The sequence below is a fragment of the Macrobrachium nipponense genome, chromosome 7, assembly GCF_015104395.2.
Source record: "Macrobrachium nipponense isolate FS-2020 chromosome 7, ASM1510439v2, whole genome shotgun sequence".
Taxonomy (NCBI): Eukaryota; Metazoa; Arthropoda; class Malacostraca; order Decapoda; family Palaemonidae; genus Macrobrachium; species Macrobrachium nipponense.
The window spans coordinates 111858323-111880476 of record NC_061109.1 but is presented as its reverse complement, the minus strand read 5'-3'; the positions used below and the strand labels follow the sequence as shown (position 1 = coordinate 111880476).

The following is a 22154-nucleotide window of genomic DNA, read 5'->3' as shown; positions in this document are numbered from 1 at the left end:
CCTTTCATTAGGGATAGAAGTGTTTATCCACCACTCCCCTAACAAGGGGGGGAGTGGACTCCAACAAGAGACAAACCCAAGACTTTAAATTTGGCTCTTGGGTAGGAACTAGTTCTTGCTTGCTATTTGTAAGAGATACGCTTGCCTCCCTCTTATGAATTTGGTCCAGAGGTCTGACCACTGATCCCGCGGTGCACACCCCGAGCAGTTGGACAGAGGCTCTTACGACCAGGGAGGGAATCAAGGTTGGATGAACACCAGTCTGTTCATAAGACTCAGATTCCACCCACCAATAAGTGAGTCTTCCATATGTAAAGGACCGAGGGTTTGTATTACGTGTTGGAACAAATCACAATTTGTAGTAAATTGTATTTTTCCTAACTATACAAACCTTAGGTCCTTTACACATAGTCCCACCTCATGCCACCCCCCACTCTGTTCCTGGACCTAAAACAAAGGGGAATGTTTACCTTCAGTCGGGTGGGACTCCCAACCTTCGGACAAGCAGTTAACTACCGAACCACCTTGTTTGAAAGCTTACTACCGGTCCAGCTGCGCTGTAAGTATATTCCATATGTAAAGGACCTCAGGTTTGTATAGTTAGGAAAAATACAATTCTTCATATACGAAACTAACCTTCGGTCTTAACATTAGGATTTACTAGCGCCAAGCTGGAAACCAATAGAATTAAAATTAAACTTGTGCGATCCAGGGACTATTGGCATCTATACCCGGTCACGGGGCATGTATTACCCAGAATGCCCTCGGCGTCCCTTGACCTACCAGTTATCTTTCTACCGCCTTTAAGATAGGACATATTTACTGTCTTATCTGTTTAAAGCCGGTTTTAGTTTGCCCGTTTTTATCCATTTCACTTTCATTTTTCTTGTTAATTCTCTTTCCCTGAGTGTGCAAAGGGTGGGGGAACTACATGGCCTGTCATATATCGTAAAGCACTCGAGAGGTTGGAAGTCAAAGGTATTCGAGTTTGTTCCAGAATTTGTGCTCAAAACTCAAAATCCATCAGTAGTGGATGGTAGATTTGACTCCTTTTCCATACCTTCTCTGGCAGATTTTGTAGACAATGACAAAGAAGAGATGCTTCTGTGTCCTGTCAGGGTAATAAGAGAGTACTTAAGAAGGACAAGGCACCTCAGGCCGGGGTGCCGGAGGTTGTTCGTAAGTACAGGACGGAACAAAGATGAAGTGTCCAGGAATACAATATAGTTTTGCCTAAGAGAAACTATCAGGAATGCCTACATGACAGAAGACATGGGGTCAGATAGCCAGGAGAGGGCTAGGGCTCATGACATCAGAGGCTTGAGTGCTTCTTTGGCATTCAAGAATATGTCTGTGGAGAGAATTCTGAAAGCTTGTGTTTGGAAACGCCAAACTACTTTCACTTCCTTTTATTTAAAAGGCATTGCCCATAGATCCTTGGATACCTTTTCCTTGGGTCCAGTGGTGGCAGCCCAGCAAGTGGTATAGCTCGTCTAGTACCCCTGGCGGGTCAGTTTGTGTCTAGTCTAAGATGAAGGTATGAAAGTAGAATGAATGGGATGACTGGTCTTTTTTCTTTACTACTTTCTTTCTACTCCTTTACCTACGGGCAGCATGAAGTAGAGTACCATCATAAGCTGGAATGGACTAGATGCAGGTGAGGTGGTCAGCCATACTGTAAAGTTGTTAAAGTATAGTATACTTTTCAGTAGCAACACACCCCTCTCAGTAATAGGGAAGAGAGGGGTGATGGTAGATCCAGATACAAGGGACAAGAGTGGTTTATGAGAATGGAAGGTCTTCTATTTTCCCGTAGTTTATAAACTATGTCATGGTACCAGCACCCAGTGAGGGAAACCAATAGATTCTCTTATATCTTTGGTTCAAGGGTTTATAGTCCATTCTCTTGGAATACTCCTAATATTCAGAAATGGATTTAGGTGGCAAACTCCCAGTCAGTTGTAGACTTACCTCCCTCCAATAAGTAAGGCTATCCTAATGTTAAGACCGAAGGTTTGTTTCGTGTATGAACAAATGACAAATTTGTAACTAATTTGTATTTTTCATAACTCACAGACCTGAGGTCTTAACAGTTAAAGGCCCACCTCGAACCACCCCTCTAGCAGTCTAAACTGGGTTAGAAGTGTAACTGGTAGGTCACGGGACGCCGAGGGCATTCTGGGTAATACATGGCCCGTGACCGGGTATAGATGCCAATAGTCCCTGGATCGCACAAGTTTAATTTTAATTTTACTGGTTTCCAGCTTGGCGCTAGTAAATCCTAATGTTACGACCTCAGGTTTGTTAGTTATGAAAAATACAAATTTGTCATTTTACTTCAAATTGTGATATTTAGAATGTATCTGTGCTGAGTATTTTGTCATTGAACATCCTCTTGGGGTATCCTATTGTCTTCTGTCTGCTTGGAAAGACCTATGTTAGACCTCTTCTCTGTTACAGAAACTAGAGTCTTCTATTCTTGGTCCCAAAATTCTTCATTGGAGAAGATGACTCCTTTCTGCCGCAAGCTCCACCTATTAACAGTCGAGATTCATCAGTGGCCGATCGACAGTTCTGTGGTCATGGCCAGGTACATTCCAGGCAGGAGGTATGTGGTTGCCGACAAGCTAAGCCGTCGGACTAAAGTCCTACATACAGAGTGGTCTCTACATCAGGATGTAGTGGACAGGCTGTTTCATTTTTGGGAAAGACTCGTGTTAGACCTCTTTGCTACTCGCTTCAATAGGAAGGTGAAGGTCTACTCCTCAGTGGTCCAGGATCCTCTTACTCTGGCAGAGGGCACTTTACAGCATCCTTGGGACAATCTCGAGGTGTACGCTTTCCCTCCATTCTGCTTGATCCATCAGGTCCTGAACAGAGTAATGAGTTCCAGGAATCTCGGGTAGAACTTGGTGGTGCCTTTGTGGCAACAGGGAGAGTGGTTCCCAGACCTGTATCTTCTGTCAGTGGTTCCAATTGAAATTCCCCAATGGAACAACCTCCTTTGGCAGCCTCATGTAGAAAGGTTCCATCCAGTCGTAGGATCTCTTATCGCTTCATGGCTGGAGACTGTCAAGTATCTCCCGAGAGCAAGAGGCTATTCTCGCAGAGCAGCTGGCCAGGTATCCAGCTATCTCAGGAGGTCTTCATCAGTGGTTTAACAGGGTATGAGGGAACTGGGGAACTGCCAAATACCCCGTGAGCAGGTACAGATGTCTATAGTCCCTGATCACATTTTTTTTTCTTTACCGTATTTCCAGCTGGCACTAGAATATTATCCTAATGTTAAGACCTCAGGTTTATTAGGTATGAGAAATACAAATTGATTAAAAATTTGTCATTTTAGCAGGGCAAGTGGGCCGTCTGATTATGTGTGTTGTATACTTGTTATTGGTATTTTATGCATTGTTGAAATATGGTGGCTGTCCTATATATGGACAGCATATGGTTGATTCTAGAAGGTGTCTGTTGATGTATTTAAGTTGTGTTGTGACGTCATAGACAAGATGGCGGCGGTGTCGGGGGGATGTAAACAATAACACGGGGCAGTAGAAGGCACGTGCTGATGGTGTGTGGTTGGTAGGGGAGAGAGCTCTGTCTGGTAGGAGTTTTTGTGTCGTAAGTCTTGTTGTGCTGTTGTTCTAAGGTGATTTCTGGAGTATACTGAAGTTGGAGAAAGCATACAGGTGGGTAGATTATTCATTTGTGTAAATGAAAAGGGTTAGGCTAGTCTAAAATTCAAACCGTCTACTGTGGTTGGGGTTGTCAACGGGGTTTCTCTCCACTCAGAACTTTAGTCAGCAGATAGCAGATTTTCTAATCTTTCTCAGAAACGAGAAGGCTCTTTCCGTCTCGGCTTTCAGGGGCTACAGGGCCACCTTGGGGTTGGTCCTGTGCCTGAAGGGCATGGACATCTCTTCATCCTGGGAAATCTTGATGTTGTTCAGGAGCTTCGAACAATCCTGTTCACCAAGAGAACTCAAACCTCTGAACAAAAGAAATTTTTTGTGAGCAAATCAGTCAAGTTTTCTTGCCACAGAAATTTTTCAGGGCTCTAAAAGTCTGGCAGTCATATCGACCCATCAAAAGAATTTCCATCCTTTCGAGTGCACCTTCGATCCCCTGGTCCCTCGGGATCTGTGGACTATGGGGCGGGATGACTTTGGGCCTGTCTGTCACTGCAGTGACCCATCATCTCCACCCCTGAGTTCTCCAGTCCCAAACCCTCTAGTATGGGCAACATTCACCATATATACAAACTGATCCGTCTTGGTCCTCCTCACCTTACACATCTAATGATCTCCGTCTTGGTCCTCCTCACCTTACACATCTAATGATCTTATGGGTAAGGGAAACTTTTAACAAGTTTCAGGCTCATAACTTTACAAGGACCCTTATACCCCTGTTCTGTCCCACGTAGAATGGCTCCTGAATCTGCAACGGTTGTTGGTGGACCCTCCAGGTTCCTTCCCCAACCATTTCTTCTCAGTCAGCCTCCCTCAGGAGATACCACCAAAGATGGTACGTCTCATACTCCTGTGTCTCACGCTCCCAACCCGAACCGTTATACCAGCCTTGAACACAAGTTTGGTCAGAAATTTTATTTTCTTGCTTCTACAGTGGCCCAAGTATTGGAATCTATGCGTGTGCTTATGGAAAAAGTGAGTGAAACGTGTTCAAGTAAAGAAAGTATTAGTGGAGGAGGTGACTGTCCATCTCACCGACGCTCTTAGGCAAAGTTCACTGCCATACTCCCCCAGCCCCAGGAGGAGGCATACTAGAGGCATAAGGGAGGTCAGTGGGGTTTGCATATGGGCAGTCTCCCCCCTCAGGTGCACCTGTAGCGTCCCAGGTGACAACAAAAGATGGCTGTTGGAAAGGCGTTTCAGTTAGCCATACTTTATCATCTAGTTTTGGAGATTTTTGGACGTTCAAGGATAATTCCCCTCTGCCACCCAGCAAAAGGTTTAGAGAACCTTTACGTAGTCCCCAACCTTTGTGTAGTAAGTGGGATAGCCTTGAGTGATTTTTGCAGTCGGAGGGCCAGAAAGTAGCACCCAGGCAATCATCAGCGTTCCATAAATTCTCAAGTTGTTCCTCCGAGTGCCTGGCAGAGAGTAGGAGTCCAGATGTGGTTGAGCCTCCATTAGCAGCTAGGCGACCAGTGGTAGAAAAGTCTAATCTATTTACAGAGCACCAGGCTTCAGGAAAGAGCCCACTAGCGTCTGCTCACCTTTTGGTGCCCGAAAGTTCTTTGGCCCCAAAGCGTTCATTCTTGGCTCAGCGGCCAGATCATGCAGTGCCAGTCCCTGCTGCATTGGCCGCTTCCTCCAAGCACCCATTACTTTTGCCTTCTCATTTGTCATTGCTTCTGCACCATGTGCAGCGGTATAGACCCATCATTAGAGCCTCTTCAGAAGTAGTTGGATAGTATTCTGGGTTTTCTTCAGAAATCGATTGCTTCTTCTTTGATGGTAGCACCCAAAGATCACTTGTTTTCCCTGATCTCTTCAGATGAAGAAGACCTGGACCAAGAATCTACGCCTTCCACTTATGCTGCCTTGCCTAAGTGTCTACTCGTGAATTTTCCTGACTTCTTCGCTCCAGTAGCGCCTTCTTCTCTGGCTTCCTCATTCATAATGAGTGATCAGCCTTCTGACTTGACCAACCTTACAAAGGTGATGTTTTCATCATCTTCTAAGAAGGCAATATGAGAGATAGATTCTTGGCATTCTGAGAAGACTGGTAAGGCAATGCATGCTTCGTCATTCTGCCTTCCCGGTTGGTGACTAGAAGACTGATCATATGCTACTGGAGAAACACCCTCCTTGAGAGTGGCTGCCGCCTCTCGGTGGGACTTCTCCGCCCTTATTGATCGGGCATGTAGATCGGCTTTTGCTTCAGCTAAAACTTTTTGGGACTTGAAATGAGCCATTTGCCAAAAACCTTCTTAATGGTACTAGAGGTGCTTAGTTTTTTGGATTGCTCCATCGGAGCTTTGGCAAAAAGGATTTGGGACTCCTCAGACATCCCAGAAGATGTTGCTTTGGACTGGCAGTGTCCTTTCATGCGCTGGCAATGCGGTGAGAGATGCCTCGATGGAAATAATGTCTCTATATGATGGTTATCTTGAAAATGATGGAGTTGTTGGCATCCTACACATCCAAAGGAGTGACTTCCTCTCATAAGTCGGTGCTTCTCACCTTTGGATAACCTTCACCTATTCCCACAGAAGACAGTAGGGGAGATAGCTTCACATCTACATAAAACAACAGAACATTTACTAAGCCAGTCAACGAGGCACCCCAGAGATTGACCCTCAGTGTCTTCAAATCATCTCTACTCCAACTGCCTCCCTTTCAAGGTGGTAGACAGAGACTACAATCAAGACCGCTAGCAACTGTTTGATTCACCCCGCAAACTGTTAGGATATCCTCCAAACCTGCACCTCATGAGTGAAGATACAGTCCATGCACTTTTGGAGGCGAGGCTATAATCGTTTTGGAAGAATTGGGAGCAAAAAGAGGCAGATCAGTGGCTGATAAAATGATTGAAGGAAGGGTATTCCATCCCCTTTGAGGAAAAGCCTCCCTTATTCAGCACTCCTATATCATTGACAGCCTACTCTTAGGATCAAGGAAGTATTCGGCCCTCGCCAAGGAAGTTCAAAGAGAGAACGATAAAGTTAGTCGGCAACAGTGAGTCCGAGGGTTTACAACAGGCTGTTTGTGGTACCCAAGGCCACAGGAGGCTGGAGGCCAGTCCTCAACGTGAGTGCACTAAACTTTTACTTAACCAAAGCAAAATTCTCCACTTGGAAACAGTGCAGTCAGTTGTAGCGTCCATACACCAAGAGGACTGGATGGTCTCTCCAGACAATAGAGACACTTATTTGCATATCCCTGTTCATCTGGATTCGAGGAAATATCTAAGATTTGTATTCAAGAATCAAGTTTTCCATTTTCGAGCATTATGTTTTGGACTGTCAACAGCGCCACAAGTTATTACCAGAGTACTCACCCTGTTTGCTAGGAGTAATTATATCCCTGTACCTGGATTATTGGCTGATTTCATTCACCCTCAACAGTCAAGTGCATGAAGGATCTTCAAGACATTTTTGGTAACAAGACTTAGGTTTACTTCTGAATCTACAGAAATCACAACTAACTTCTTAGCAACCGATGATTTAATTGGGGATGGAGATCAATACTGAGAATTTTTGGGCTTCTCTGGGCTTCTCTTATCTCCCAAAAGGATTTGAGACTGCCTGAAGAAGGTCAACTTTTTCTTTCCCTCCAGAGGTGAGGCTTCACATGAGGTGAGTTTGAATTTGGCCTAGCCTAACTCCTTTCTTTTCTCTATAAAAATGAATAATCTACCCACCTGTACGCTTTCTCCAACTCCAGTACATCAGAAATCACCTTAAAACACCAGCACCACAAGACTTACGACCCCAAAAAACAACTCCTACCAGACAGAGAGCTCTCCCCTACCAACCACACACCACCAACACGTGCTTTCTACTGCCCCTGTTATTGTTTACATCCTGCCGACGCCGCCGCCATCTTGTCTATGACGTCACAGCCTATGACGTCACAACACAACTTAAATACATCAACAGACACCTTCTAGAATCTACCACATGTTGTCTATATATAGGACACCCACCATATTTCACATGCATAAAATACCCATAACAATTATACAATATATAATCACACTCTATACCCATAACAATTATACAATATATAATCACACTTATCTCTTTCTCCCTCCCCTCCGACTGTTTCCTAACTAGTAGTATTCCCCTCTTAATTTTTTCCTTCGTCTCCAACTCTTTACCCTCTACATAATTTCTAATACATTCCCCTGAAACTCCTGCTTTAGTTAATACATCAGCCACTTGCTCCTTTCCTTTTATCCATCTCACCTCCTTTATTTCCCCGGATTCAATGGTTTCCCTTATTGCAGCAATATCTATTTTTAATCTCTTGCTACTTACCCCAGTGCTCGATTTGATGGCGGTCATTAGTGTTTTACTATCAGTGTTAACCAAGGCTTCTAAATTTCTCCCTCCTACTACCTCTTCCCACAAATGCTTGAAATATATCAATCCTTCTACAGCTTCCCCAACACTCAGGGCTTCAGCCTCAATGGTGGATTTTGCCACTCTCCTGGATTTCCTAGACTTCCACCATATGGGACTTCTCCTCTTTTCCCATCTGTCAAAGAAATAATATAACCCAGTTGAGTATGGCCATCTTCTATGTTTCCAAATGAAGCGTCTGCATAGCTTCCCAATAAACCCTTTCTTCTTCCATCTCACTTATTGTAACTTCGCCCATCATGCTCTTAGTTTTTTCTCACAATTTTAATAAGTTTTCTTCATATCCTGAGTTGTTCCTTCTTTAAATGCTTTACTTAATTCGCTAATATATATGATATTTCTGGCATCGTGTGTAGTGATAACCCAATTCAGCTGTCCTACCACTGATCTGTACTCTGTTAACTCTTTTTGTTTCTAGCACTCTATTACCCGTATATCTTCTAGCCTCTCGGTTCTCTTATGGAATTATATACTGCCACTGATTAAGGGAAAATCTATTCTCCTTCTGCTCTATTACTACTCCTATATACTTGAACCTTTTACTCTCTTGTTCTCCTACTTGCAATTTCCCTTTCAATCTCCCAATCGTTCCTTTAAGAATCCTTCAGTTCCTCCGTAGCAAAAATCATCTACGTGTGTACACAAAAATGCCTTCCAATTTATTGTTCTTTTTCCAAAAGAATATATTAGGTTCTAGTCTACTTCTCTCACCTTGAAGCTCCTTCACACTTTAATTTCACCACTTTACAATACCATGCTTTTGCTGCATCTTTGAGCCCATAGACTGTTTTCTTCAACTTCCATAATCCCCTCCAACCATCTTCCCTTGGTGCTTCAAGTACACTCTTTGTATCTCGTCACCTTGTAAATATGCAGTTTTGACATCCAATGTATAACAATTCCAATTTTTCACCTTTCTTATGGTTAGGACAGAATTTTAAAATTTCAGCATTGCATGTGGGAGCATCCTTTTCCCACTCAGCCATTTCTTCTTCAAACCCTCTAGCTACCAATCTTGCTTTACATATCCTTTCCCCCCCTTTTATCTTTTCAGTTACTATCCATCTTGTAGAGTATAGCTTTTTGTCCAACATCATTTACCTCCTCATATACCTGGTTATCTCTCCAACTTAGAAGTTCTTTTTCTTTAGCTTCCATTATGCTTCTATTTTCAAATCCCAGCAACACCTCCTCTTCATCTTCAATTTTTTCTACCTGACTATAATCCCTCAAGTTAACCCACCCTTTGTCACCTGACTGTGAGTCTCGTATATTGTACGAATCAGCCCATGCTTGGCTTGATCTTTTCCTGCAAGACTAAAATAGTCCATTCTTCTACTTGTCCTGTATCATTGTTTATAGCCCTAACTCTATTTCCCTTTTTGAATTTTGGTATCTCTTCCATTAACTCGCTTTCTATTGACCCACTTTGCCCGTTATCTTCCACTGTTTCCTCTATCACCTCTCTTTCTATAGTCTCTTCTGTGTCTGCATTCCTTCTCTCACCCATTATCTCCTCTCCTTCCAGCCAATCTACTTTCCCTTCATTTGGGCCATCTGACCTACCTTTCACCCCATGGGATTTATCTATTCTAGCCGATATCTCTTCTGTATCTGGTGATCGTCGTTGAATCCTTGTCACATGTATCCTAGCTACTTCTCTTAAAGAATCCCATGTTTGACTATTATTGTTTTCCCCGATACTCCCACTACCTGAGCAGGTCCTCTCCATTCATTTTCATTTTCCCTCTTATAGAATACCTCATCTCCTACCACTGCTTCTTCAAATTTATGTTCTCTGATGTTTTTTTGTTTAGCGCTATTCTTATTTATTACAGGACTCATTTTTTATAATAAATGCTTCTCTGGCCTTGTGCATTGCATTCAGTGTGTCCCATTACCATACCCTCCTTCCATCCCTTTTTCTCTGCTTTGCAGGACTAGAACTTTCTTCTCCTATTAGGTTAGGCAGTGAAGGGTTTTTTCCAAATACTAATTGGTTGGGAGAGAAACCTCCATTATTCATTAAACAGTTCCTAGCACTCACTACCCATTTCAAAGCTAGGGACCAATCTACTTCCTCTTCCTCCATCATCTTCCTTACACCTTCCCTTGATCATGCCTACGGTCTTTTCACATAATCCGTTGCTCCACAGGAGATTCTGATGCTGTGGCTAATACTTTAATATTCCATTTTTTTCTGCCATCCTCCTTACTTTTTTCATTTTGTAAATCTCCCCCATTATCTGACAATATTTTGGAGGGTGCTCCAAATATAGCAAACCAGCACTCAAAAAGTATCTTTATTATAGTTTCTGTTTCTTATCTTTTATCCAACAGGCCTGACAATATCTCGTTGCCATATCCACTATTACCAAGAACTTTCTCTCTTCTATCTCTCCCACATCCATCGCTACGACTTCATTGAACGTTTTACTCCAAGAAAAGCCTACTACCGGTTTGGCGGTTTCGTGGTTTCTTTTGTATTTTTTACAACCTCACAACTTTTTAATCAGTTCCGTTAGTAACTTTCTTATCTTTTCTTTTTTCGATTACCCATTACTCCATTGTGCTTCCTCTGTTAGCTTCCATATTTTATCTCCACTTCCATGACCAAACTGTAAATGTAATTTCTTCATTGTGTTCTTAATTTCCCTCGCGGATTCTTTCCCTTCCAACCCTCCAGTAATAATTCTTCTACCTTCCTCCTCCTTATAGGCACTCTTAAATGACCCTGTTCGTCTTCTCTTAACTCTACTTTCATTCCCCTAATACTCTCTACTATGACACAATTTTCTTTCAAATTTAGGGTCATACCCATTTTACTCATGGTTTGCTTACCTATCAGCCAGGGTATATCACCTTGCAGAATTTCAGTCTTCAAATAAAACTTTCTGTTTTTTTAGTATCCACAGGTATTTCTATTATTCCTCTGGACTTATAAGATGTCTCACCAAAATTAAACACTTTATTAGACTCTGTCCTAGTGTCCCTCATCTCCTCAACTCTTCCTGACTCAAATCCATGACAATACGTGCTAGTCACAATTCCCCGCAAACTGTTGAGTTTACACCCTGTGTCCAAAATTGCATCAACCACCTCCCATGATGCTTCCACTATTTTATTAACTTCTCCTACATAAACCTCTTCTTCTTCTGTCCCATTTTCTGTTTTTACCTTATTTTCTTCTAGTCTTGTTTCAGTTTTCTTCCTATTATGAAAATTCTGAGGACAATCCCTAGCCCAATGCCATTCTGAGCTGCATATTGCACATACTGTTACCTTCCCTTCTTTGTTTATAGGATTTCTACCACCCCAATTCCTCGGTTCCATCTTCCCCGATATCTTTGGTTTTCCCTCCCTCTCCCAGAACTGGCATTGCCTTCTGACGAACCCCACCATTCCCGTCCTCTTTAGTTCCCTAATCCCTCAAATAGTCTTTTCATTGTTTGCGACACTGTTCCGTACTCTAGCTTTTCTTGCCCACAAGCCGATAATACCATTTGTTTTTGATTTTCCGTGAGATTTGCTTGCTCTATTACATGATACCCCTTGACTTCGCCTTCAAGCGCGCCTTTCCCCCCATTGCTCTTTCACACTCAGATGCTGCCTTCTCGTATCTAATTAAATAGTCCGCCATATTTTCACTAGATTCTCTTCTTATTAGAAGGTATCTTTTTTTATTCTACCGTAATTCTCCATTACCGAGTCTTTTAGATAGGCTTTATCTAGTTTCTCTAGGATTAACTTTGGACCCTCTGTACCAGTAAGTTTATCTTTATCTAATGCTTCCACTAGCTCTCGGGCTTTCCCTTTTAAGCTCATTCTCATTTCTATCGCCGGGTATTTTGTATCTTCTCCATACAACAATAGCCAATCTTCGGCTTGACCTTTCCATTCTTGTATTCTTCTTGTATCCCGCTAAACCTAGGACATTCCCTTCTCCATCTAGTAGTCTCCCTTTGTTCACTGTCGGATCCAGGCATATTTGATCAACTCCACTGCTCTGCCTATCCAGTTTGAATTTTTGGCCTAGCCTAACTCCTTTCTTTCTCTATAAAAATGAATAATCTACCCACCTGTACGCTTTCTCCAACTCCAGTACACTTCGAAATCACCTTAAAACACCAGCACCACAAGAACTTACGACCCAAAAAAACAACTCCATACCAGACAGAGAGCTCTCCCCTACCAACCACACACCACAACACTGCTTTCTAACTGCCCCGTGTTATTGTTTACATCCTGCCGACGCCGCCGCCATCTTGTCTATGACGTCACAGCCTATGACGTCACAACACAACTTAAATACATCAAAAGACACCTTCTAGAATCTACCACATGTTGTCTATATATAGGACACCCACCATATTTCAACAATGCATAAAATACCCATAACAATTATACAATATATAATCACACTTATCTATACCATAACAATTATACAATATATAATCAGTGAGGCTTCACATGAGGCCTCTTCAATTTTTCTTAAGAGCCAGTTGGGATCGAAAAGTGGATCAAGATTTACCACCACCCCCCATTCTGAGTGATCAGAGTAAGTTTGAAAGAAGTTCTAATTGCACTAGAATGTCAAGATGACCCTGATAGTGCCCTTCTGGCCTCAAAGGGAATGGGTTCCTGGAACTTCTCCATCTCTCAGTAGACTGTCCAAGACTCCTACCATCAGTTCCAGGTCTGCTCAGATAACCCTACTTCAGGAGTGTTTATTGAGACATTCGCTCTGGCCCGGACAGGCTTTCCTTTCGACTGGTTGCAGACTACTACGAGCAAAAGGCTTTTCAAGAGCTGTGTGAGAAGCTACTGCTAAATGTTGACAACATTCTACTAGTCTTCAGACTGGGTGTAAAGAGAAGAAAATCTCATCCTCTGATACCACTTTCTCAGTTAGCAGACTTTTTCTGTACTTGAGTTCAACCTGGAACATTTCTTCATCAACTATTAAAGGATATTGAACTATGATTAGCTCTGTGTTCAGGTTTAGAGGGCTAGACGTGTAATCCGATCAGTTCTCTCAGACCTTATTAGATCTTTTGATATGTCTAAGGATAAAAAGGAAGGAACATGCTCATGGAAGTTAGACATTGTTCTAAAGTGGCCCTTGGATTCTCATTTTGAACCCATGTGGTCATCTTCACTAAGGAACCTTACGAAAAAGACTATTTTCCTCATAGCTCTTGCCACTGCTAGGAGAATGAGTGAGCTCCATTCAGTAGACAAAAGGATTGTTTTTTTTTATGGGGATGCTATTTGTTCCTTTACTTTGGGTTTTCTGGTAAAAAATGAGAATCCCTCTAAACCCTGGCCTCACTCTTTTACCATTAAAAGTTTAACAGACATCCTGGTTCTGGAAGAAGAGCAGAGAGCTTTATGTCTGGCAAGAGCATTAAGATATACCCACAGAATGGAGAAAATTAGAGGGCCAGCAAGCAACCTTTGGTGGTCAGTAAAGAACCCGTAGAGACCCTTATCTAAAAATGCCCTGTCTTTCTTTTTATCATCATCTATTGGAATCATGCTCAGATTGGAGAGTCGTTACCTGAGCTTGAATTAAAGCTCACTATGTGAGAGCGGTGGCTACATTAGGACTGTTGTCCGTGGCTGCATAGTGTTTGGGGAGGAAACAGAAAATGTTCCTTATTCCCTTATGTCTCTTCACCTTGCATTAGATGTTGAGTTCTTTGGGAGCCTGGAGGTTGCTATGTATCAGAAGTACCCACTGGTTTTTTTATTGTAGAGTAATGGCTTTGTAATTATTTTTAACACAATTTAGGTGACAGTATTCTTTGGTTTGTTATTTTGTGTTGTGCTGCCCCCTGGATGGGGCAAATATTCGTTAGTTTTGTTGACAATCAGGTGTCTCCTTTGTTGCAAAGTCTTATTATATGCTTCATCAGTGATCGAACTACTTTACTGTGAAGTATCCAACTATGGTAGAGGCAATCCTTGCTATACCGCCATATTTAATGTTTTCGGTTACAAAAATTTGTGATTCCCCTCCTGTCCATTTGGATTCAGCTACGTAATTACTGGGTAAGTTACCTAAATAAAAATGACATTTTTATAATAAAGTAAAGTTTTGTAAATACCTACCCAGTACTAATTACAAATAGGACCCGCTCTCCTCCCTTTGCATGGACATCAGAGCATAAACAAAATTAAGCTTTTAGCTGAGTTGTTCCTCTCTCTCTTGCCCTGAAAGTAGGCAGGGCCAGTCACCTACATAAACAAAAGACTATTGCGACCGCAAATGTTCAAAATAGAAGTTTTTAGTATTCTTATAAATTATGATTTTTGGAGTTAATAAGTATTAGGATTTAAATTACAGGATATGTTTTGTTTCTACTAAATTAATAAGTATTAAGATTTAAATTATGGGATATGTTTTGTTTTAAGTAGAAAGTTCCTGTTCAGTTAATACTTTCATTTAAATGTTTAAAAGTTTACTTGTATATTTATAGGCCCAGACTAGAGCATCAAAGCAAAGGGAAGAAAAGGCATCTACACCAACTAGAAAAGCCAAGGTTGAGAGGACAGCTTCTGTTAGCAGTTCCTGTACTCCATCATCCACACCGTCTGACAACACTGGTAATGATGACAAAGCTGAGGATATTGATGTTGTTTCCATGAGCTCGACTTCTTCAGGTCCACTCCTTTCTTCTGTGAGTGCTCCTTCACCTTCCAACTCATCAAGTACACCAAGTGACAAAAAAGCAGCTAGTAATAAGAATAACAAAAATAAATCTAACAAAGTTAGTATTGTGCCAACAAACCCGCCTGTACCTCTTGAGGATGTATCAGTGAGGAAAAGAGGGAGGAAGAAGAAGCAAGAGGGAGATGTTGAGCACACAGTGTAAGTATTGATGGGTTTGACAGACTTTCTTCATTGTTCTTTTTTCTTGGTCTTTAAGGTCGTGAAAGTTGCAAAGCTGTAGCCCCTGTGACCAAGTCATAGGTGGCCAGTGCTCACTTAACAGTTTTCTTAAATCCAATCATCATTAATGAATGTTTGACTATGTGTAGGAATAAATTGGGTAACAAAAAAAAAGAGTATACCATTCTTCATATCAAAAGAGAGTTCCAAATCAAAGTAATCTTAGTCTTTGAATTGGTCACATCATTACTTTTATATGTAGTTGATTGGTATTAACAGCAAAATTGAAGGAAGAGGCCAGAGAAATAAATAATAGAGTGAAGAATTTAACTCGTGACTAAGGATAGATGCCCCTAGTGCCTTGCATATACAATTTTTTTTTTACTGGTTCCAGCTGGTGCTAGAAGAATTATCCTAATGTTAAGACCTCAGTTTTGTTAGTTATGAAAAATACAAATTAATTTAATAAATTTGTCATTTATAGCGACAGGCTTTGGTTGCATATTTCCCAGAATTTTTTTTCTTGGTTATCTCCTTATTTTGATAATGTCTATTTTGATGACAAATATTGAAACTTGAGTGTTTCATCAGTGTCAACAATTACACAATGCCCTATTTATGGTCTTGATCTCCTTCTGACTCACTTTTTGTTACAGAAAAAAAAAATTGTGATAGTACCACCTGGACTCTGATACGTATCAGTCAACCATCTCATAATTTCAGTCTGCCAAGCTGTCAGTAGCTCAGGCCTTTGCTATCTCTGCTTTTATTCTGCTAGATTAACCAGTGTTTATTCTGATTACTATATTGATTAGTCTGATTACTATATTGTAATACTAATCATCTGAACAACTGCAAGCACTCTGTCACCAGGTCTGTGTAACATTTGTGGTCCTTTGCATGACAGATCTCTACTTCAGCTTTGTTTTGAGGCCAATCCTTGACTGTTTGTAGAGTGAAAACTGTCCTGATAGCTCTCCACTGATTGCAACAGGAGGGGTTGTGTTTTGAGAACAATGCAAAGAGTCTCCCTTTCAGGGGAAGTTGCTGAAGCAGCTGGTTATTGCATTTATCATCTTCCTTCTGAAAATGCTTTTCCTACTAAGTTTGCAGTTTCAGGGAGGGGCAGCAAGTTTTTGAACTGTGTGGTTTGGCAGCATATGTTACAGGTTGTTCAGAAGTTGGGCTGTTGACCCATACTTAACCTTGTTTTAATTATTCCATTGACCACCATCTGGCTTAATATAACAGCATCTCTTGCTATCTCTACCTTATCCACGATCACAATAACTTAAAGGTCCTGTAGTCATGTTCATTATTGGGCTCTGAGAAATACAGTCTCGAGTAGCCAGGTATGTCTCTTTTGAGAGTGGTCCTTCAGAAGAGTAAGTATAAGTTAATGAGAGTGAGCTTTGAACCCTGTATATGCATGGCCTATAGGAACTTGAATTATTGACCAGGTACTTGAAATAACTTGTGTTGCTCATTGGTGTTGTCAACTCCGCTGAGTATATATGAGAACCAAGTTCCTCAATTCATTAGTATTCAAGTTCTTACTTAGATCCATCAGATCCTCTCAAAACAGTTTAAGGCATTCTGTGAGTTTACTTTCCTCCAGATAAACCCACCATTTGAATTCATTCCCTTCATAAAACCCAGCAATTATTACTCATTGCCATCTTCCAAACTGGCTAATCTTGCAGCCTCTGTGCAGTTGGTTGATGCATACCAGAAGATCCAGGTGGTGCAGCTTTCATGAGATAACTTTTTTTTAAACAGATTTGATAGATGGATGTGTATGAAAGAACCTTTGTTTTTAAAACAAGTTCTGGTGCCAATTTCATATCTTTAACAAGTATAGAGGAGTATCATGGCTGTTCTCTCTCTCTCTCTCTCTCTCTCTCTCTCTCTCTCTCTCTCTCTCTCTCTCTCTCTCTCTCTCTCTCTCTCTCTCTCTCTCTCCAAAAAATATAACTAAACATATGGCTGCCATCTATTAATAGCCAGCAAAATTCCCGGTTATCAATAATTGAGTCGAGGGCGGCAAGTTGAGTAAGGGATTATAATAGTCTTGATATGCTTAGGAAGAGTTAGGAATTACTACTGTTTTAGCAGGAGGACAGACCATGATGGAATTCTAGAAATAAAAAAATTTGCCTAAAATAAATTTGGAATCTCATGGCTATGTACAGTTCAAGGTGCTGCTGGTTAAGCTAGGGTTGGGTTTGCATGCAGTGTTATGGAGAGGCTTTCTTTAGAACTGTAATACTGTTTTCAGTGTGTACCCCTACAGGGGCAAAGCGCTCATACCAGCCCATGTTCCTGTGAGTGTAGGCGACAAGCTGCGAGTATTATATGGTCCCAATGCTAAAGAATCAAAGGTCACCTATGAAGCTAAGGTAAGGATATGGAAGTTCTTTACGTTTATGAAAAATTGAAGTAATTTTTATTCTTTAATATTTGGCCCAGTAGTGCATTGTGTTATAATGTATATCCATGCTGATTTAGAAATATACCGTAAAAGTAAAGTGGCAATCCGGAAAACTAACTATTAACAGTAAAATTTTATATTATTGCAACTACATGTTGAATATGATAAAATTTATGGGCAAACAAGTTTTCCCTATGGTTCTAACTACAGTCCTAATATTGCCAATTTATATTTGTATTTTTATGAATAGAAATTCTTATAGAATTCATATAAAAGGTAGACTTAGATATCGTATGGATATGTAGATGACCTGTTCATAAGTACAGATATTGTATTCAATGGTAATTCAATATATCCCTGTGTGCTTGCTATAAGTTTCTAATGCTAATAATAACCCTAATAAAACAGGATCCTTCTTAGATATTGGTGTTAAAATGATCAGTAATAAGTTTCGGGTTAAAATGTATGATGAAGAAAAAGATTGATTTTGAAATACTAGAGCTGCCTGGTTTCCCTTTGAATATACACTTTGTACACTTTGACTTGTGGAGTCATATGCTCACAATCTTCCAGATTTGGAAATATTTCTGTGAACAGTGACCATTTTGTCTGCAAGTGTCAGTTACGTTGAAATAAACTGGAAAAAGTAATTTTCCAGTGAGGTTTATATTATTGCAGGTGGTGTTAACAAATTAAAATGGCTACCTTCATTTACCTTATGGGTAATGTAAGTAGTCACAATGAGAGATAGTATAGTACAAAAACTGTATACAGTCACTCATATTGTAGCAGGTATGGACTACAACCACCGGTGATGAGTGAAAATCTGTTTTAATTTGATACCCTCAGCACCCTTCACATCAATGTCAAAATGATTGACAGTTGAAACTATACCCCCTCCCTCTTATCTACCAATAAAAGATTGGGAATTCCACAGAATTATGCTAAAATCATAATTAATTTACTACATTGTCCTAGTTATGAAATGCAAAAAGGCCTGTTACAGTTTGCATTTGTGGTAGATCCAATCCTCAGATTGCAAGTAAAAATGTAAACAAATTCTATCACATAAAAGAAAAAAATATTTGTGATCAACTTTATTAAAGGAGTAAAAAAGTTGGGGAAATACTCCATCAGTGGACCTGAAAAGGTTTCTGGCAAACAGGTCACCCTGGCTTCTCCATCTGTACAATTGATAATACTTATGGATGCCTCCTTGACAGGTTGGGAGAGGCCATTTGTTCCTTTTGCTTCAAAAATGGGCAAAGAATTCCATTCCATTACTGTCTGCTGTTCTGTCCCAGACAGTAGGGAGGAAAATCATACATGTGTCCTTCATGCTGAGCGGAGACTTTCAAGTGTGGATTTTCAAAGTCTTGTCTACCGTACAAATTACCCACCCAACATTGCTAAGTACTTGGTGCAAAAACTACGGACATTGGTTCTTTGATAATAATAGTCTGTGTGAAAGTTTGGTTAGATTATATCTATGCTAAGAGCCCAGTTTAGATCTCGGTTGAAATACTTCTACAATTTCTTATTTATCCTTATGAGAACAAGTGCCCTGCTGTTTGCTGTTATAACAATCACAGCATACAAGGCAGCATTGTCGGAACCCTTGCTTATGGATTTGAAAGTGATTCTAACACAGAATTGTTGCTTCCCTTCTCAGGTCTTTTACATTGCATTGACCTGCTCCTGCAAGGCTTCCCATTCCCAGGTCCCTGAATTTGGGGCTTAGGCTTATTTCAACCCATCAGTTCATTGGGCCCAATACAACTATGACATATGCTGCAAAATACAATCCTGTGGATTGCTTTGCATCAGGAGCTTGCATAAGTGAAGTGGGCTCTCTTAGATGGGACAATGCTACATTACTTGTACAGTTAACAGTCAGCCATTTATTACTGTCATGTGGCCCGTCGTTCCTGGTCAAGAATGTAGACTCGAGAAAGAGCCCTCTTGCCTTGAGTCATGTACTCTGTGCGAATGTGCACTATACTGGCTAGACCAGCTAGAAGAGATTGAAATTGTTTTGTTTATCTTATGAACCCCCTCTAGGACCATAAGAGTAACTCCTTGGAGGATTCACAGTGGCTACCAAAAATAGGTTTGTTCATATATGAAACAAACCTTCGGTCTTAACATTAGGATTAACTTAGCGCCAGGGGGAAACCGGTAAAGTCAAAATATTGTGTACGCCAGGGACTATTGGCATCTGTGCTTGGTCACGAGTCATGTGGAGCCACCCACATACTCCTCTTTAACTCGTGATCCTGTTAGTTATTTTCTTACTGCCTGTAAGAGAGGACGTGCTTTGCTTCCATTCTTTTAAAGCTGGTTTAGTTTGCACCATATTGTTTTGAATCGGTTGCATGTGGAATTTCCGGGCGCTATTGTGAACATGGAGCCTTCTCATGCTTCGAGATTTCCTGGATATCACAAGAAGCAGATAAACTGCTTGATATTATCTTCAATGTTTTTGACGTCGATGTACACACATCGTGTAGTAAGTCGTAGGTGCAGAAACTGTTCAGATACAGTTAATTCACTGCCTGTACTTTTGATATTCCACATATACCATATGGCTTGCCTATGAATCCAAAGTTTGGATGTATGAGGAGGTGCTTTGGATAGTAATTTTGACTAATTGTGCTCCTTTCCCTGTGGGGAGGGGTGTGCATTGCCATCTTGTTTTCGTGCCAGCACAGGCAGAGTTGATGGGGGTGTGCAATCGGCGTTAAGCCTATCAGGAGTACCAACCCAAGAAGGACATTTGGTTTGCTATATGATGTCGTGCTTCCCTCCAGGGTCCCTCGCTATGGATGTCCCTTCTACCCTGATATGCACTGAATGGTGGTCGAATGCGTTGAAATCTGGAGAGAAGTAGATAATACAAAACCTTAGCCTTTTGAGTTAGGTTGCTATGCCTATGGGAATAACAACATTCACCCTTGCTCTTCCTGTCGAGTGCTGGCGTCACATTCAAGATGCTCAGTGATGTCATAAACATGGCACCCACCATGACGTAACGTCACAGCTGTGGCCTACACAAAGACAGGCTTCCATTTTCGCTTCTTCGATTTACAACAGTACTGTACAACTACGCTTTCTGATTAGGTGACACACATTTTTTGAGAGAAATTGCAAGTGTAAAGAGAAATAACAAACATACTAGTGGAAAAGACGCAAGTGTTTCCTGTCTAATTCCGCTTAGGCATCAACAAGCTTCGGTGACGTTGACACCAGTGCCTTCTCCTGCCAATCGTCGGAGAGTAGGGACTTCGTGGCTGATCCCCAGGCCAAGAGGAGAAATTTCTTCTCCATCTTCGAGCCACGACTGTTACATCCCTATGATAAGGAAGCAAAAGAAGTAGTTGTAAATATCGAACAGGTGACTGATGGAAGCTTGGTCTAGTCCAGCTGTGAAGAGTGGGAGAATGCTCGAATCAGGAATTTCATGACTGATCCTCGTGCCAAGAGGAGAAGAATAATTTCTTCTTCATCTTCGAGTCAGGACTGTCACATCCTTGTAAAAAGTAACAATGCCACAACATTTTGGGTCTCTTTGTCTTGGGAGCAAGAGTACCATCAACAACCTTACGTTTCCATCAAGCGTGATGACGTTGTAGCCAAAACCGCTATCAAAATGGTGGCAGTCATGACGTCTCGACGACCTACTGCTGCCAACATCTCATCTTCGGTGGCATCAATATAATTACGCTTTCATTTCAGGAGCACGCACTTTATGGAGAAATTTTAAAGTTTATGAGGGGAAATTGGAGAAAAAAAAAACGCGAGACGGAAGACGGGAATCGTCGTCTTAGTTGTGATCTTGAATTTTTCGTAGGATAAGCCACATTAATGCCGGTGTGTGCTCCAGTTACATTTTGGAATAAGGGTATGCTAACAGATCCCCGTGCCAAGTGGAGACTTATTTTTTCGTCTTCGAGACAGGGACTGTCACATTCCTCCGAAATAGAAAGCTTAAGCAGTAGTTATTAGCTCAGTCTACTCTAGACAGTTGCCGTTTAGGTTGTTAATAGTCCAGTGTTAGCCTAGGTTGTGAAAACCATGACAGCCGTAGAACTATAATGGCTGTAGAGCTACGACAGACATAAGAACCACGACGAATTTAAGAACTATGACTGTCATGAGAACTATAAAGACTGCAAGATTTATGACAGCCGTAAGAACTATGATGGCCATGAGAGCTATGCTGGCCATAAGGACTATGAAGACCATGAGAATTAAAATGAACGGTCGTGAGGAATATGACGGTCATAAGGAATATGTCGGTCGTAGGAGTCAACTGTGTAAACAGTGATGGGAGTAGAAATTGTACGCAAGAACTATGGGGACTGGTTATCATGAGAACAAGAACAGTTGTAGTTTTATGAAGCATGCAGTGCTTGATGGCCGTAGGTCCACGCAGTGGTTAATGAGATGTGCCACGGTGCCACCCCCCTCATTTATGTTCTAAGAGAAGTGAAGGTGCATCAGCCTCATTCACCTGATGTCTACCAACGTTGGCACCCATCACAACCAGTCTGTGGATTCATCTAGTAATCACATACAGTCTGCATTGTGGGAATTAACAGACTTTGGGTCGACCCAAAACTTGAAACCTTTACAGGTAAGAAGAATTCCCCTTTTTTATATACTTTTCGGTATAATCTGGTTTGTTCCTATAAGAATATTGACCAAACGCCTCTACTCTT

The 22154-nt window shown here is 41.2% G+C and overlaps 1 protein-coding gene across 1 annotated transcript in view; it reads left to right on the top strand.

Annotated features, from left to right (window-relative positions):
- Positions 1-22154, top strand: part of LOC135217523 (AT-rich interactive domain-containing protein 4B-like) — a 137989-nt gene that overhangs the window by 43822 nt on the left and 72013 nt on the right. Inside the window, 2 exon segments of the mRNA XM_064253485.1 lie at positions 14590-14981; positions 17281-17401. Coding sequence (XP_064109555.1) covers positions 14590-14981; positions 17281-17401 — 513 coding nt within the window.